The sequence below is a fragment of the Sebastes umbrosus genome, chromosome 22 (genome assembly GCF_015220745.1).
Source record: "Sebastes umbrosus isolate fSebUmb1 chromosome 22, fSebUmb1.pri, whole genome shotgun sequence".
In the NCBI taxonomy this organism is placed as follows: Eukaryota; Metazoa; Chordata; class Actinopteri; order Perciformes; family Sebastidae; genus Sebastes; species Sebastes umbrosus.
The window spans coordinates 20,583,658-20,602,771 of record NC_051290.1 but is presented as its reverse complement, the minus strand read 5'-3'; the positions used below and the strand labels follow the sequence as shown (position 1 = coordinate 20,602,771).

The 19,114-nt window shown below is 41.1% G+C and overlaps 2 protein-coding genes across 6 annotated transcripts in view; one reads left to right on the top strand and one right to left on the bottom strand.

Moving 5' to 3' along the window:
• The window catches only part of LOC119481208 (serine/threonine-protein kinase pim-1-like), a 1,020,488-nt gene that overhangs the window by 133,149 nt on the left and 868,225 nt on the right, over window positions 1-19,114 (bottom strand). The gene's annotated exons all lie outside the window — the stretch shown is intronic.
• pcxb (pyruvate carboxylase b) overlaps window positions 1-19,114 on the top strand; it is a 370,637-nt gene that overhangs the window by 21,108 nt on the left and 330,415 nt on the right. For all 3 annotated transcript variants that reach the window (XM_037757903.1, XM_037757905.1, XM_037757904.1), the window contains exons 4-9: window positions 895-985; window positions 3,794-3,959; window positions 5,282-5,427; window positions 10,092-10,209; window positions 13,522-13,589; window positions 17,629-17,712. In XM_037757903.1, the coding sequence (XP_037613831.1) occupies window positions 895-985; window positions 3,794-3,959; window positions 5,282-5,427; window positions 10,092-10,209; window positions 13,522-13,589; window positions 17,629-17,712 (673 nt within the window). The remainder of the gene's footprint in view (window positions 1-894; window positions 986-3,793; window positions 3,960-5,281; window positions 5,428-10,091; window positions 10,210-13,521; window positions 13,590-17,628; window positions 17,713-19,114) is intronic.

Below are 19,114 nucleotides of genomic sequence, written 5' to 3'. Positions count from 1 at the left end.
CTCATTTTTACTGAACAGAGCTTAAACGCACCATAATGTAACTCAATGGAACCTCTGTTAACGTTAGCTGTTAGCTCCATTATTTAGCCAAGCAGGACTGTGCTTTTATTTATTCTATTTAACCAAGTCAAATAAGAACAAATTTTTATTTATAATGGCAGCCTGGCATTTTGCTAGTCTGCCCAAAGCCTCTTAGGGGGTAAAAAGAAATATCAAAAGCTGCTGCCCATCGGCTCCTAACAGCTAACGTTACTTACTCTCCTTCTGCCGATTTCAACAAGGATTTGTTGTGCACAGTGTCGCTTTATCAGGGAAAAAATCTGGTGCGCCCCTCAGGTTTAGTAGTAAAAGCATCACCACACTTTTGAGCACTTTTTGTCTCTCCACCATGGCTCCGGTCCCAAACAAACTGAACATGATGCAGCGTGCGTATGCCGTGCGTCATTGTGCATACGTGACTGTCGGAAAGCATCAATACAGAGGAATCGATAGTCACGGAGGCATGAGATGCCAAGGAATCGCACAACTAGGAACCAACAGGAACTGATCTCTATTCCCATCCCTAGCGTTTTCCCTGCCTGCCAAAGTGGCGGATGGCCTGACGGTTTCACCCGTTACTGCCAACAGTTTAACTGCATTTGGCAGGTGGCGGGTGCTAATTTCAGACCCTGCAATCCTCACATATTCTCTATACATAACATACACCTAAAAAAGGCTGATTTGCGGACTAATTTGAGTAATTAAAACAGGCTTTATTTGAGTATTTGCCCACTCTCTGCTGAGCTTGCTGCAATGAGGCCATAATGTGCTTGAGAGCTGGTGCACATATGTGTTTGCTTCTGCTGTCCTCCTCCCATCAAACTGATATTAAACCCTTTGCCCTTGTCTTCACAGGCAGAAGGCAGACGAGGCTTACCTGATTGGAAAAGGCCTTCCACCTGTTGCGGCATACCTGGACATTCCTGACATCATCAAAGTAGCCAAGGTAACAGATTGTATTAAAAAATGTTTTTTTTCCCACTAAAGAATACCACATCTTTTGTTTGCTTTACCGGTAAACCGATTCACTTGTTTAAAGGAAAAAAAGCTGTGATTTTACATTTTAACTTGAGTTTCCTCATCATGGTGAATACTCCAGTACTCAGCCTGTGAGTAGTTTTAACGCTTAATGACTTCTCTAGCCCTGGAGGAGCTTTCTAAAGTCTGAGAAAATATCCCCAGCGATGTCATTAGGGTTTTCTCGGCTTGGGCTTTGAAGATTGCAAATTGTTATCGGACAGCCAGCGGGGGGGGGGGGGTGGTTTTCCAGAGACATGGGCATGGAAGATCTCACAAAAAAAAGACGTTAGTAAATTACATTACGGGAAGTATAGGATCCAGCCTTTTTAGAGCTCAAAAATATATGTTTTTAAATGTCTTTTGCAGGTCCCTCAAGTATGAAAGTGCAATACTAAATTGCTATAGTGCACCTTTTAAATCTCATCTGCTAGATAGGAATTTATAGTCCAGTGCATTTCCATACAATAAGAAGCTCTCAGGAATAACCTGTACACACAGCATACATTCTTGAGAGTAGCTTGCAGTGGGTCGTCACATATCGGCTCCATCTTGCCGGGAAGTGGTGCCAGTAGTACAGATTTTGATAAGAACAGTGTCTCTCCATGCTCGAAAACTTAATGAAGCTGAAATAATCCATCCTGTTTCTCTTTAATTGAAGGCTTTTATTTTGAAGTAGTGTCGTGAATTGGCATTAAAGGAAAAGTTCAACATTTTGCTTATTTACTTTTTTTCTGGGAGTGAAATGAGAAGATTATCAATCTCTTGTCTGCGCGTTAAGTACAGAGCTGGAGCCGGTAGGAAATTAACTTAGCATAATAATAATAATATAATAAGCATTATTTACACAGCACTTTTCAAAAGATAGTTACACAGAGCTTTATATGGTTAAACCAGGATAAGGACTGGAATTCAGGAGGGTAAGGGATGGGTATCGTTAAGATTTAACGGTACTACTACTCTTATCGATACTGCTTATCGATCTGGTACTTTTTGTTGTTTTTTTAAGAGAAAAAATAAAAAAAAATTAATAACAGAATCATCACATCATTTGTTGTGCTAATTTTTTTTTCTCAACTTAGTTTTTACAGTAGGTAGTTGAAAAAAATATTCTCTGGTGGTTCACCTTACTTTTGATCTACAGGAAAAACCCTGCTACCTTCCTGAAGTTGAAAGCGGTCATTGATGTAGCAACACTATGTATATTTCAATGACATAAAATTAGGTGGACAGACGAATCCCTTTTATTCCTTTCAGTTCACTTGAAGTCTATATTTAGTTTGGTTGGAAGGAAGGAAAAGGAAACAACTTCTCTCCGTCCATCCCTCAACAACCTGCCCTGTTTATCTCTTCCTTCCCTTTTCCCATCATTCCTTGCCTCCTCTCCTTGTTGCTGCTTCCGTCTACCATTTCCCTAATTTTTCCTATCATTCCCTATCTATCTCCCTCTCCTTCTCTTCCCTGTGACACTTATCACTGTGTTATATCCGACATGTTCCTCGTTACCTCCTTTCCCTCCCGCCCTCCCTCCATCCTCCAGGACGTGCAGCCAGTTGTTCATTATCCTTTCTCTGATCAATCTCTCACGGTTTATAATTTTCTGCGTGGGCATGTGGTCAGCTCGCCAAGTCGGGGAGCCTCCGCCATCCAACTCATTTCTCAAAATCCTTCTGCCTATCTGGGAGCCCAGCCACCCCATGCCGGCAAAGGAGTCTGTATATGTGTGTGTGTGTGTGTGTGTGTGTGTGTTCTGTCTCTCCTGCTCTCACTCTTTCACATTCAGTGTACGCGTACTTCTTCTTCACACTGTGTATCACTCTGTTACTGTGCGACCAAAATAACCATCCGTCTCTGTCCCAGTACCTTCTGTGTATGACGTTCTATGTGAAAATGTGTGTGAAAGCACGAGTGTATGATTTTGCTCATATGAATGTGTGTCACCCCGGGGCGTTGTGTGTGTGTGTGTGTGTGTGTGTGAATCTTCATCTACTGTCCGTGCCTCTTTGCATTCATGTGTGTGTACCTGCTCGCGTGCATACACTTGCTGCATTGTGTGTGTGTGTGTGTGGCTCCATGCCTCCTCTGGCCTGCCAGTAACAGCTCCCTTAACAACGGGACAGCCCATAATTATAGTCCGCCTCGTATCCAAGAGCAGATGGCACATACTGATCTAGAGATGGCTCTATCTGTCAAGCTCGGCAGCTACTGTATCAGTCTGCTACCCAGTGTGTGTGTATATGTGTGTGTCCCTCTCAGTACCTTCCCCCTGACCCTCAAATTATGCGTGCCTGTCTACTCGCTCAGTTTCCTACTGGTGTCCATTGAGCAGATGATGATTAAGGCCATCGCAACTAAGACAGAATGAGAATAAAGTGTGTCATTAGCTCCCGGTCCCTTTGCCGTTAAGTGATACATAGATCCTTTTCACTGGCCAGCAGACAGCGTGTGGTAAAGCATGCAGGTTAGTGTGTGTGATGACGCTTTTATTTCCCTCACCAATAGTCAGCCAAGTGTTAACTGGGTACCCGCAGTGGCTCTGTATTTAACAGAACTCCTGTTGCTTCGCTGGGCCACATTTCCTTTTCCCTCGGTTCCACCGGCAAATATTTGAGCACAAACCTGAAAATAAATGTGAATACAAAAATAATGTGTTGTTGAATAGTGGACGCATTAGTTTAATTAGTGGGATGTGTTTAAGTGAATAATTTCTCCATGTATCCCCTCTCTCACTTCTTAGGAAAACAATGTGGACGCCATCCACCCGGGCTACGGTTTCCTCTCCGAGCGGGCGGACTTTGCCCAGGCCTGCCATGACGCGGGGGTGATGTTCATAGGACCGACCCCAGAAGTGGTCGCCAAGATGGGAGACAAGGTGGAGGCTCGCTGCCTGGCCATCAGTGCAGGTATGGAAGGGGAAGACTTCCCTGCTGCATTTTGTCATAATACTGGGTGCGTTCCTTTTCATACACTATCCGGCGAGAAGTGATAATGAGCGGTGAGGGAGGAGCACGCCTCTTAAACGGAGGGGAAAACATTTGCTGCCGGGAGGAGGCTTCACTTTAAATAAAGCATGGATCTGCCAGAGCAATCAAGGTTTATTGTGTCATTAATTGTTGACGAGATAACGATGCCACGGAGACAAAATGATACCAGTAATCACCTGCTGACTGCTCTGCTGTATGTTAAATATATACCCACATTATTAATCGATATAAGATTGCATTGTTGCTTGGCATCAAGATTTACCTTGTTGTGTTTGTATAAGCCATTTGATCGAGGTAGGCGTACACGCCTCTTTCGCCGCTTGAATTGAGTGGGTTATCCGCTGACTGATTCGCCTTTTAAATAGTGTGCAGACTCCGCCAACTTGGCACGCTGCAGGGTTACGCTGGCGTGGTAATGGTGCGAACCTAATGACTCACTCCAAAGTTAGTAGAAGATTGTCTTTTTTGGTGCAAAAAATTGAATATTTTGTGCATGTCAACGTAGTCATTGACACCAACCCTGTCACACATCGATAGTCTGTGGTGGAAGAAGTATTCAGATCCTTTAAGTCCTGCATTCAAAACATTACTCAAGTAAAAAGTACAGTATGTAAATGTTGTCATTAAAATAAAAGTACTCATTCGGCAGAAGAATTGTCCCTGTTTTTTACTATTATATATGATGTTTTTAATATTAATGCTGCATTAATGTGTACAGTATGTTGCATTTTACTGCTATAAGTTAAACTGCCCAACAGTATATAGAGTAGTTAGAAATAGCACAACCTTAAGTACTTGAGTAAATGTATGTTATTACATCCCACCACTGTCGATATTCTTGTAACATGGGTCTACGTTTACTCCTCAGGTACTCCTCCCCTCCACCTTTCACCTGGCCATTTCTTTGGCTTTTACTCTCCAAGCATTAATTTTATCTGTGGGGGATGTCCATTTTTAGAACATGTTTTTCAGCCTTTAACTTGTTCCATCTGCCACTGCAAGAAACAGTGAAAAACAGCAGCTCCCTTCTGCTGTAAAACAAAATGTGACCTTGTGAGACTCAAATGCAGTGTGAAAGTAGTTACTGGCAGTCTTCTCTATGGTGGCCTCACATGATATATGATCTATAAATCCCTCTAAATTAATGTAAAAAGCATTACTATACAGTACAGCATTCAGAGCCTTCAAAGTAAAACATTTCTCACGTATGTTTCCTTTTCCTCTACCTCGCCCCTGTCTAGGTGTACCTGTGGTCCCAGGAACCGATGCCCCCATCTCCTGCCTGCAGGAGGCGCAGGTGTTCGCCGAGACGTATGGCTTCCCCATCATCTTCAAAGCAGCCTACGGAGGAGGAGGTCGCGGCATGAGGGTGGTCAAAGAGTACGAGGTGAGACATCACCCGCTGCTGTACATCATCACTTCTGCGAACGATGTCATTTAACAGCTTGCTCTAACAACATAAATCTTGTCCTGACACGTGTCCAGCAAAGAGAAAACAAACCCAATTTGATGTCCTGCCGGCCTCGTGACAAATGTTGGTTTTCATATTCATTAGTTTTAGGAAATTTCTTGGAAATTACATCCCGGTCATTTATCTAAACGGCCGCCAATCAACCTGTGTGTTTTGGTGTGTGTACTTTGATCTTCGCGAGGTGACAGAAGCAATTTCGGAGTGATTCCTGCGTGTTGGAGGCTCATTCTCCTGCATCAGAAGAGGACATTAAGAAAACAGTGTCTTTCGATATTGTAGCTGTCAAGGGGCCACTTTTCAAACATGCATCTTAATGTAAAGATGATCATAAAATCCATCTAATGCATCTTACATGGGCGTCAAGTTTCCACCATGAAGAATCTTTATATGATAAAATACCCTGACATACAAAATACATACATAGCTGTACATAAATACATGTGATCAGGAGATGGAAAGCCGTAGGCGGGAAAAATCACCATCACCATCCTCATCTCCGTCCTCTCGGCCATGTAACGGTGACAGCAATGGTGCGCTGTCACAATAGCTGTCACAAGCTGTGTTTCCAGTCACATATTTAATGCACATTTTGAAGTATTGCATTAGAAAAGCTGTATGGAAACGTCAAAATTTGATAAAGCTTCCTCAATTGCCTCAATTTACACTCGCTTGAGGTGTTTTTTGCCTTTGTCGAAAAAGAGTTGATGCACTAAATCTGATATGGAAACAACTTTGCTGAATAAATTCTGATGTAGCGAACATTTAACTTAAATGACTGATGAGCTGTTTCTGCTGTCGGCGTCTTCTCGGAGATCACCATAACGTCCCAATGTTTGTCTTCGTCTCCGGACAACACAAATTGCCAATACTAGCTGACATAAAAGAACAATTAAAATTTGCCCAATTGAAACAAATTCTTGAAGACCTCTCTCCATTTTTCACTCGTAGATGGTGAGACGGCCAAGCCAACTTGTTTTGTTTCTGGTTCTCCTTCATCTACTTCATCTACTCTGTTTACTGGCGGATGATACCCTATAGCACCAACTTCTGACCAAACTACGCTGTAGCTGAGTTTATTCGCTCTAAACCGGTTGATGGAAACGTTTCAAAACCATTTCAAAAGTTTGCTTAAAATATGAAATAATATGAAATTAGATTAATCCGGTCCGACCTTTTTCATTTTTAGTTTCCATATCTTCCTATTCTTTTGCTTGTTATAGTTAATGTATGTAGGTATTTGTCTTGGAACTAAAATGTCTGGTTTTTAATGAAAGTCTCATGTAGAAATACAAATTTTATGAAGCATAGGCGATCTGTCAGATTGCAGACTTGCACACTAGCAGTGTTGTAATGCACTGTATTCATTGGCCTCTACATTTTCGCCAAGAACAAGGGTGATAAAGGCACACTTTGTCTCCTTCTTTATACATACTTGAACTTCATAATGTAACATGAAATGGGCGATATAAAGTCCAGAAAACAGACCGTGTAAGAGCCTGCCTTATACATTATGTACAACATTTTCAGAATGTAAGTGTGGTGAATGGTCTCCATATACAATGCTTCTTCTTCTTTCATCTATGTTGAGTAAGCCGTGTGTTGATGTATAATCATACTGCTTACAGACAGTTAGACAAGTCCAGTCGCTTAAAACATATTCATAAAGCTCTTTGAGCATGGACAGCCAACAGCTGCTCTCTCGCTGTAAGAGGTGCGTTGGGAGATGCTTGTGAAATATTCAGAATGGTTGTAAAGCTTTAACCTCCAAGAAAAACACTCTTAATCTCTGTTGATTGTTATTGGAAACCGGGCCAAGCAGGTCCAATAATACTATTTCACCTGACATGGTTCAATGGTAGGGTAATTATGATTTTTCTTTCTTTTTTTTATTACAAAAATATTGTACATTATTAATGGTAAAATAAAACCAACAGTAAGTGAACATCAATACGCAAGAAAGGGGTTTAATGTCCTTTAGTGGATGATTTTTTCCAAAATAAGTGTCTCAAAGGGAAACTCCCATAGGCCCATAAGCACCAGGAAGTGGCAAGTTGTCACCCCTGTTTATCTCAGTGAAGGCCTGACGGCCGCTTTGCTTCTCATGCCAGCAGTAGTGGAGGCACTGAAGGGTGTATGTGTGGCCCCTGCTCATGTGATCACGCACAGCTCTCCCCCGTGTCAGCCTCTCCAGTTTGACCATGTTGAACTTTTTTCAGCAAGCAGCTGCTTGTTGTCCAATCAGATAGAAGAGGGCACAGATCAGTGGTGAATCAGCGCCGCACAGAGCGTTGCCACCTCCTCATCCTTCATGGCTTTGGCTTCTTAAAAAACAAAGTCACAATGATTAAAGTCATGCAAATCATCACTATAACTTTTTTTTTCCGAAATACCACATTCATTTAAAATGGATATACTCCCTCTTTCGTCCTCACTTTCAAATTGATGCTTTACATATGCAAATTAAGATGCTAATTCGGTTATTCATTTCCTTTTAGCTGTTATCATATTATTGGTCGGGTGGCCCTATTGGCTGCGACATTCACTAAACCCATGATCCTAGAAACGTGTCACATCTGAAGTGACGGCTCATCGCCAGCCGCAGCGGTTCTTTAACCTTTTCTGGCAGAAAAGCGCTGGCAGGGCGCTGGGGAGCGCTTCATCCACAGTGACGACACTAGCACCTTTCTGACATGTTCAGAGATTTTCAACTAGAAGCGCTCGGAGCGGGCGCACAAAAGAGTCAGAGCGCTTTGAAAAAAGGCGCTTGGTGCAGTGCTTTTTATACGCTCTCTCCTCATTGGGAACAATTGAAAAAAAGACGCTATTTGGACGCATTGCTCACTGATGTACGCGAAGAATAGCAGTGTTGTAATGTACTGTATTCATTGAGCCTCACAAGTCCGCAATCCATTGTAAAGTATGACCTTTTCCTTTGTACCCCAGTCTAATTAATTAGTTGTTGACATTTCTAGTTATTCAGTTGAGTCACAGGGGCCTCAGCAGCTCCAGCTGATACAATGTGAGAAAATTGTAAAGAGGTTTCTCTGTGCAGTCGGGACCCCAAGCAACAATGCGTAGGTTTGCCTTTTTATTCCATTAAAGGCCAGCTCCTGGGTCGTTTGTATGCTGAATTAACAGAGTAAGCTATATTCTCAACATATTGTAGGATGAGATGTGTATGTTTACTGATAAGCAAAGGCAGAATTAAAGTGCCAGATTTTTTGCTCTGAGTTTGACGTGATGTGCTTTCCCAAAGAGTAAGAGAACAAGAAAACGGCACGTATCAAAGCTCCAGTGGCCAAAACTGACAGACGGACTGAACTGATGTGGAAGGAGTACAAATGCAATTCTGCTAACTTTAGTCTTTCAAAAGTCTTTTCTGTCATTTACAAAAATGGAAGTGCACCAATGATTTGACAACTTTGCGAGATGTGTGACTTTAAATTCCTTTTCCTCTCGAAAAAAAAGGGAAAAAATAAATTATATAAAAAGAATAATATCTCTGGTTGTATTAGGCCATAGTTAAAATGTATTAAGCTGGACTGTTTCAATATGATGAAGTATCCTGATTTGTCAGGTATCTGTTTCTTTTTGCCTTTTTGTCTAACAGTTTCGCCCTTGATCATGTATGTATTGATATTGCAATATAAAAAATACAGTGGTAGAGGGTTTTCAATGTCATCCACTGCACTTCTATCTGAAATGTTGCTGTTTTGTGCAGTCTATTAAATCAACTGACTCCACAAAAAAATACAAATAAAATAAAATAAATTCCTTTTCCAACACTTGTATTTCAGTGCAAGTTGCAGGTAGCCATTTTTTTCTGACCTGGTACTGATGATTGTAGCGCATTGACTGAGTTTTTTGAGTTGTACCATTTTGAGACCTTCAGTGCCGAATGAGGCCAATTGGCTTCATTCTGCTACTAAATCTCTTTCTTATTGGTATTCTTCATCTGGGCTGATCAGATATTTTTTGTGGTACAATTCTGGTCAATCTGTGATATTCACACTTTCCTTCCATGTCAGCTTTACGTTGTTTTCTGAGAAGCTCGTTTTGCCTTCAAGAGCATCTTCTCTCAAGGTCATGAGATGACAGATGAGAATGGGTTCGGGTTTCCTCTCCTGAGGCGTGATGGTGACTCCGTCTTTCCCCAATAGAGGAGGCTGGACGGGCCGGCCGGCCGGACGTCACAGACTGACAAACACAGATTGTGTCATGACCTCCAGCATGCTCGGTCGTGACCTCACACAGCCTGCTCCCAGAGATGTTGTGTACAATCTTGCTCCCTAAGGGGGGTGTAAACATTTGTGTCAAAAGAAAGGAAAACAAACGTACAGAAAACTGCAACAACATCACATGTGAATGACAGGGAAGGGAAATACAATAGATTACAACAGGGAATAAAAGTTAAACTAAATAAAACTAACCTGATGCAGAGAATCAAGGATCTTAAATTTTCCTCTGTGCAGCAACAAAGCCCCTCGAAAACCACACAAATCCTTTTACTGTGACTCTCCCACTTCTCGAGTAGTAGCACTAACTCAGACATGTATGGATTTTTCTCGTCTGTTTGTCAGGAACTTGAGGAGAATTACCAGCGGGCCTACTCTGAAGCCCTGACGGCTTTTGGGAACGGAGCCCTGTTTGTTGAGAAGTTTATCGAAAAGCCAAGACACATTGAAGTACAGATCCTCGGTAAGTGCATTTTACGACTTCCTTTGGGTTTGCATTTAACTATATGCGTGTGTTTTTTTTTTTGTTTATGTGAATTGATCTAAGTTCATTACGAAAGCAAGATGCATGCGAGTGCTTGAACTTGGGTGGTATTGCGAAAGGGAGGAAGAGAGACGGATGAACAACAATGAGACTGAATGAGCTTTATTGGCCAGCAGAGGATTCTCCAGCCTTTATTTCTTCTCATTATAGTGAACACAGCTCTACTACCACTCAATATTATAGAACTGAAATTCAACACCGACACTTACAGGAAGTCTATCTGCACTTTGAATGTATGATCAGTGCTTGTGAACGGGTATTGGTGCATTCATGTTCATGTGTACATTACTGTAAGCGCTTCTGGCACGGATGTGTTTGTGTGTTTACGTGTGTGCATGCTTCAGCGTTTACCGTGGTGTAGTTCTCCCTGTGTGGTCACTGTGATTAATTACTGTCTTTAGGGCATGCAAGGGATTTTGTGTGTTTTGTGAATTACCTGTTAAAAGCCATGTCTTTGCCAGCCCTCTGTTTTCCCTCTTTTCCTATTTCCCTCCTTCACTTTCAATGTAATTGTTTTCCATTTCCTCCCCTTTAATCTTCCCTCTTTATTTGTACCCTTCTCCTTCCTCTCTTGTTCCTTTCCCAACCTCCCACCATCTCATTTCTCTTCTCTTCTGCCCTTTCTTTCATTCATCCTTCCATCTTTTTAGGCCATTAACCGCTGTGCGATAACAGCGATCTTGCTGGTGATACTGTGCGAGATGGTTCAGATAAGTTCTTGGTCGCAATCTGTGTTAGACGATCGGATATCAATTTTGTTAGATTGTGCGTTAAAGCAGCAGTTGGTAGAAATGGAGCAAATATGATTTAAAAAAAAAGTTATTTTTATAAAACGGTCACTATATCCTGACAGTAGTGTATGAGACAGGTAATCTGAAAAAAATCATGTGCCTCCGGTGTCCTCCGGTGGTCCTTACGGCATCTTCAAGATTTCTCAGACCAGAGGAAAACAAGCATTCAGAGCTGATCTGGAGTCTGCCGTCCAGCTTCCGTCGATGAGAGCCACGAGTCGATCACTCGCAAACTCCGATCAGACGGTCAAACTAGTCAGCGCTGATCAAATATGAATCAATATTCTGTTACTGTAATGCCTATTTCTCTCCTCAAATGTTTTCAGAATAATCTTGTAGTGTACTGTTTAGCTGTAAAATGAGAACGTTTGTGACCCGGCAGCCATGTTGAAATCTCTTGAGGAAATACCAAGCACCGCCCACCAGCCGGAGCACAGCCAATAGGAACGCTCTCTCTGAAATGACCTGTGATTGGCCAAAGTCTTCCGTCACCGGCTAGATTTTTTTTAAAGCCTGATAACAGAGCCATGAGGAGGTGCAAAAGTCTAGTTTTCTCTCATAACACTTGAATTACAATATTCTGAAAGGTTATTATGGATTTTTTCCCAATGATGCCAAAAACATTGTTGCCTACTGAAGCTTTGAATTGTGGTGCTATAATATAAAGAGGAAAAAAAATGCAAGTTGAGACATGTGATTAACTCGCATCATCAATTTCCCCCCCCAAATTCAGCACAAAAAAAGTCTTTGGCCAGCTGACACTGTTTTTAACTGTAGTCAGAAATGGGACTTCGCATATTTATATACATGTCAAATTGATATACATGTCAAATTGATATGTGATGATAGTTGTGTATTTTAAACTGAATATCATTGGGTTTTGAACTATTTGCTGGTCTTTGCTGGTCTTCTGGCCACCCCCACCTCATGCCTCAGCACCGATGGGTGCTATGGTGTTCAGCTGTACTGCTCCCAGGCTCTGATACTCCCTCCCTCCACACATCCAACAGTCTGACACTATATTCATATCCCACCTCAGAACTCACTTGTTCAAACTGGCCTATTTACTGTAGTGTCCATCATTCTGTGTCCTTCCCTCAACATCGTTACTGTTTATTTCCCCCTCATACGTGTCAGCCTGAATGTCTCTCCTTATGTTCGCTCTGCTAGTGTTTTCATCATGTTTGGCTGTTTTTTTATTTATATATTTTTTGTGTTTTGTGTCCTGAAAGGCACCACCAAATAAAATGTATTATTATTATTATTATTATTATTATTATTATTATTATTATTGGTTGGACAAAACAAGAAATTGGAGACATCACCTTGAAAATGTTTCACTTTTTTCTGATGTTTTAATTAATTGAGAAAAATAATTGACAGATTAGTCGATATGAAAATAAATGTTAGATGTAGCCCACAAGGCTATCTTGTATAGATCAGCCTTGGCTGTGAGGTTTCATAATTATTTTTTTCAATTTTAAGTTTTACAGTTCTCTGTGAAGTGTTGAGAACGTAATTTTTGATAAACACAATATTTTGTGGGGGATGTACTTTATTCATTATCACACATTTCTCTTGCCAGTGTTTTGCAGGACTCCCCACTCATAAAGTACTTGAGGGAAAAATCTGTGATAGTTTAAGAAATTGTGAAGACATTTAATTAGACTAATTAAGGACCTACAGTATTTATGTGGCTTTCAAAACATGATTCACGTGTGGTCCAGCTACCACAAACCGATCTTACAGGAAGGCGTATAAATCACATGACATTACAAGGACATTCCCTGTGTCATGAGGACGTAACGTCCGCAGTTAGGTTTAGGCAACAAAACCACTTGGTTAGGTTTAGGAAAAACGTCACGGTTGGGCTTAAAATATGTACGTATGGAATCAACATAACATAAATACGGAAAACACACAACTTACACAACAAAACCGCGGTCTCCTGGTTGAAAGTCCCGTGGACTCATCGACCTCCCGTTTGACTCACCGTGGTCTTTCTCTATGTTTATTCTACGTCACTAGCTCTGAGCGTAGCATATTTACACGGATGCATTTACATTGCTCTCAGTACAGACTACAGGACGTACAACTAACATGTCAAAGGAAGAACAGCATTTTTCTTGCACACTAAATGCAACCGGTCCAAAAAGCAGCCTCTGGCTGTAGCTGTCCCTTGAGATTCTACCATCTGTCTACGGACGCTTTGAATGTGTCTTTTCATGCCGTATACAGGTCGGTTGGTTTAAAGATGTGGGTTGTAGCAGCCGGCCATCAATGGACGTGTCTCCCAGTGAATTTAGGACTAATGACTGTTTCTTTCACTTCTCCTTTACTTGAATTCAACCACTCCTTTTCTTCATACCCCTGATTATCTTCTAATCTTCTTTGCTCGCTTCATTGTCTCACCTACTTCTCTCTTTGTCTCTTCCCCCAGGCGATAAATATGGTAATGTCATCCACCTCTACGAGAGAGACTGCTCCATTCAGCGGAGACACCAAAAGGTGAAGTACCCCCATTCCGAAATTCATCTAAGCCAATTTAATGTTTGAATTTATTTAAGATTATCTTCGTGGCATTTCTGCCGTATTACGTAGATTAGCATGAAGTGGATGGCGATGGTGGGCAGACATTAAACAAAGGTCATAAGCGGGAATCACACCTGCAGACACTGCAGTCTACTGAATATACACAACGCCGTAATGTGTTTCCTCTTTTATTTAGGAAAACAAACCAATTAAGCCACACATTAATAAATATGGTGATTATAGTTGTGATTATGATTATTATGGCACTTGTGGCCCTGGGTATCTTAGAAGTCCTGAGCAGCAGGGGGTAAGAGGATTACGTAGCAATACAAATTAGCCACTGCTGATGCTGTGTGAATGGGAGTCTTGGCAGTTCTCCACCACATTAACTTATTTAAACAGTTTAAGAGCATATAGCTTTGAATTGATTGTCATTTATTGGCTATGTTTCTTAGATTTTTTTGGGCTGGAAGGAAATGCGGTATTACAGCATCACCTGATTGTCAAAATAACAAAAAATATCTGAATACCACATGAGAGAGAAAATTGAAACTGTCATCTAATAGTCACTCAACATGACAATGCTTTCATCAGAGGAAGCTGATTAACATGTGTAATATTTCATTACTTATTGTCACCTCAAAGCAGTTTCAATCATGTGTTTTCATCACTTTCTTCCTTCCCTTTTAATCAAATTATAGATGATAATCATATTAGCGGCTCCGTTCATGCCAGAGCTGCTGCTCTTTGATTCTGCGAGGCTTAATCTGCCTTTGCCCTTAATCTAAGATCTTTTTGAATCTCAGAAACAAGAATAGTCGCTTGTTGAAATAGATTAGGGACGCTAGAGCGCCGATAGGATATTTTTAGTTTTCTCTCTGTCTTGGAAGTGCATTTCATACTTGGAGAGGGTTTCTTTAGGGGGGATTTGATACAACTCTAAATTGAGTTCTTGTGATTTTTATTTTTTTATAATCATACACGGGTCACGTTGTTTTTGAGCTGGATTCAATTATTTCTTTTGGATGGGTTGAGTTGTTTGATGCAGCGGAATGGAAACAGATCAGCCTCCAACATGGCGAACCCCACCCACCCACCTACCCAGCAGCCGTGGCAAGACCAAATGAAAGGCTGAATGTGACTTCAAATGATTCACTCCATCTGTTTTTTCTGAAGTGACACATACTGTATCAAACTGATGGCTTCTGTAGGAAAGATTAAAACAAATTATGGTGTTTACTGAATGTTAGTGGGAGGCTAACTGTAAGTCAGTGGTGCTTTTACTGTCTGTTTTTTAAGGGGATATATCATGAAAAACTCCCTTTTTCAGTGCTTGTGCACATACATTTGAGTATCTAGAGTGCCTACCAACCCACAAACTGTGAAATAAAACAACCCAGTCAGTTTTCTGTGGGCTGTCTAGATCAGAAAAAATGTTTCAACAAGCCACTCAGATTTGTCTATAATAATAATTTTCTGTAGCAAAGTCAGGGAGTGCGTCTTTAAAGCTGCACTAATTGATACTTTTACAAACGTAGGCAAAATTGTTGGTACCCTTCCGTTAAAGAGAGAAAAACCCACAATGTTCACTGAAATAACTTGAAACTGACAAAAGTAATAATAAATAAAAATTTACTGAAAATGAACTAATGAAAATCAGACATTGTTTTTGAATTGTGGTTCAACAGAATCATTTTAAAAAACAAACTAATGAAACTGACCTGGACAAAAAATGATGGTACCCCTAGAAAAGATGTAAAATAATGTGACCATAGGGACATGTTAAACTAAGGTGTGTCCTGTAAATAGCATCACAGGTATCTTCAAACTTGTAATCAGTCAGTCTGCCTATTTAAAGGGTGAAAAGTAGTCACTGTGCTGTTTGGTATCATGGTGTGTACCACTCTGAACATGGACCACAGAAAGCTAAGGAGAGAGTTGTCTCAGGAGATTAGAAAGAACATTATAGACCTTCATGTTAAAGGTAAAGGCTATAAGACCATCTCCAAGCAGCTTGATGTTCCTGTGACTACAGCTGCACATATTATTCAGAAGTTTAAGGTCCATGGGACTGTAGCCAACCTCCCTGGACGTGGCCGCAAGAGGAAAATTGATGACATATTGAAGAGACGGATAATACGAATGTTAACCAAAGAGCCCAGAACAACTTCCAAAGAGATTAGAGGTGAACTCCAAGGTCAAGGTACATCAGTGTCAGATCGCACCGTCCATCACTGTTTGAGCCAAAGTGGACTTAATGGAAGACAACCGAGGAGGACACCAAATCATAAAAAAGCGAGACTGGAATTTGCCAAAATGCATATTGACAAGCCACAAAGCTTCTGGGAGAATGTCCTTTGGACAGATGAGACAAAACTGGAGCTTTTTGGCAAGTCACATCAGCTCTATGTTCACAGACGCAAAAATGAAGCATCCAAAGAAAAGAACACTGTACCTAATGTGAAACATGGAGGAGGCTCGGTTATGTTCTGGGGCTGCTTTGTTGCATCTGGCACAGGGTGTCTTGAATCTGTGCAGGGTGCAATGAAATCTCAAGACTATCAAGGCATTCTGGAGCGAAATGTGCTGCCCAGTGTCAGAAAGCTTGGTCTCAGTTGCAGGTCATGGGTCCTCCAACAGGATAATGACCCAAAACACAGCTAAAAACACCTAAGAATGGCTAAGAACAAAACAATAGACTATTCTGAAGTGGCCTTCTATGAGCCCTGATCTAAATCCTATTGAACATCTGTGGAAGGAGCTGAAACATGCAATCTGGAGAAGGCACCCTTCAAACCTGAGACAGCTGGAGCAGTTTGCTCACGAGGAGTGGGCCAACATACCTGTCAACAGGTGCAGAAGTCTCATTGAGAGTTACAGAAATCACTTGATTGCAGTGATTGCCTCAAAAGGTTGTGCAACAAAATATTAAGTTAAGGGTACCATCATTTTTGTCTAGGCCAGTTTCATTAGTTTGTTTTTTTAAATGATTCTGCTGAACCATAATTCAAAAACAATATCTGATTTTCATTAGTTAATTTTCAGTGAATTTCTATTTATTATTACTTTTGTCAGTTTCAAGTTATTTCAGTGACCATTGTGGGTTTTTCTTTCTTTAACGGAAGGGTACCAACGATTTTGCCTACGTCTGTATATGTAGAATGCATGAAGTAACTATATGTAATGTGAAAAGGGTTGGTTGTACTGTAGTGACATACCATTAGAGAAATATCACCAGACTCTGCAGTTCCCTGCAGGCCTACAGGGCAGTTTAGCATCTTTCAGCTCATTGTTTTAGTTTTATGGCCTGCAACTCTATTATTTTAGTTCACTGACTGCTCTCATCAACCACTGTTTTCACCAAAACAATCTCTGTTAAACCCACTAAACACTACCTGCCCAGTACCAAACAGCAGACAGAGCAGGTGAACATAATGGATCAAGTTCTACAATGGAAAATACATTGCACTCAGTAGCGGTTACTAATAATATAACATCCATTAAATGAAAGGGCTACAGGGTAGCATAGCATGGCTTTTCAAAGCAAATATCTTAACACCCTGTCTATGCATTTTGAATGAAATGAATTTCAGTGGCATATTATTATAATAATTTGAGGTCTGATGTGTCAAAAGCAGCACTAAACGTCCAAGAGAATTTGTACATTTCCAGCCTCAGTGGCAGGCTCAATGAATAAAAACTGACAAAATGTTGTAGAAACTTAATTAAAACATTTTGCCAGTTTTTATTCATTGAGCTTGACACTGAGGCTGGAAATGCGCAAATTCTCTTGGACGTTAGTGCTACTGTTGACACATCAGACCTCAAATTATGATATGAATTAACCACGAGTGTCAAAATGAATTAATAAAGCTGTTCAAGGTGCAGGATTTGTAGGTGTTGATCCTTGAATTGGAATACGCACAGTTTTATTTATGTTATTTTGACAGTTTGCTGCATCTCTACTCTTGACAGTGCTGTGGCATTATCAATAAAATGCTGTTGTTTTTTGCAGGTTGTGGAGATCGCACCGGCTTTCCAACTGGACCCACATCTGAGAAACCGACTTCACGCTGATGCCGTCACCCTCGCCAAACGGGTACGTTTGTGTGTTTTTGCGTTGAAGCCAGTACCAGTCAGCCACAAAGCTCCTGTGATTTCTGCTCTCTCTTTCCTCTTTCAGTGTCATACAGGCATTTCCCCAAGGTTCAGGTTAACTAGACCATTTCATTACTTTAGGGAAAATGCTCCTGAACGAATGGAAAGAAAAAAAAGTTTTATGACAGAACTCCTACTTAATCACTTTTAAATCATTAAGCATACAATTTAATAGCCGTGTATTAAAATAATGTTAAATATTCATGTGCCTGAGGCATGACGTTAAGGCAGCTTATTCACTGGGAAGCAGTATTTCCTCTAAGCTGTCGAGGCAGGTGTCAGCACGTTGAATTTGCGGCGTTACAGAGTTTTGACCACTTGTTAAAGTAAGTTGGCAGACTTGAGGAGAAATGGCTCACTGATACTGAAAAAAGCATTCCTGGTGAGGACACTCGAGCATCGGGTTTGTATTTAGGAAGTCTGTGCAAATTCCCCAACGCTGTTCAGTTTTTCTGCCTATAATTAGTCTGCAAAACAACTGGATTCTCCCCAGGAATTTTAATGCGCCGTCTACCTGCGATTCAAATGAAGGGGACATTAGTGCTGTGCAAAACTGTGAGAATGAAAATGCAATTTGAAAATGGGTGGAAATGGATGTCAACAGTGCAGACAGTAAATGCAATTCTGGAAAACGAGTGTTTGAACAGCTTTTGAGTGCATTTGTCGAGACCAATTTTATGATTATCGTCACCGATTGTGCACTCCGCTTAGGTAAAAAATGCATTCCCCGCAAAGTGAGAGCTCGCCTTGTATTTAGTCGTCTAAAAACATTTATATCACAGTTGGACTGGCTTTATAGTTGCCGAAAAAGTTGGCTCAACTATGACAGCATCACTTAAAAGTCAAGCCTCATCTCTCAGGGGAGATTTCAAGTAATGGCCTTTTCAGGTAATGGCCCAGTTGAGGAATGGATAGAAGTAAAGAGAGAAGAGTGGGAGAGGAGGAGGGTGATTTGCTAAAGAAATGACCTTGACGATACTGATGGAGACATGGTTATATGAGAGAGAGAGAGAGAGAGAGAGATAGAAACTTTATGTGCGACTCATGATGTGACCTTGCTTCAGCGGTGATTCTTTTTTTTTTCCGCGGTAATGAAACCACAACATCACCCAGCTCGTCTGCTTAAAGTGACGAACCACGTCTCCGTGTGTGTGTGTGTGTGTGTGTGTGTGTTAAAGAGCGGCAGCGAGCTCTCGTCCATGACTTTTCTCTGCATATTTTCATGTCGTTTCTTAAACGACACCGTGTGGGTGACCGGTACCAACAAGAGTACAGCATGCATGCACGCTCACGCACACACCCGTTTACTATTCTCGGGAGGACCTCGATTGACTAGGTGCAAG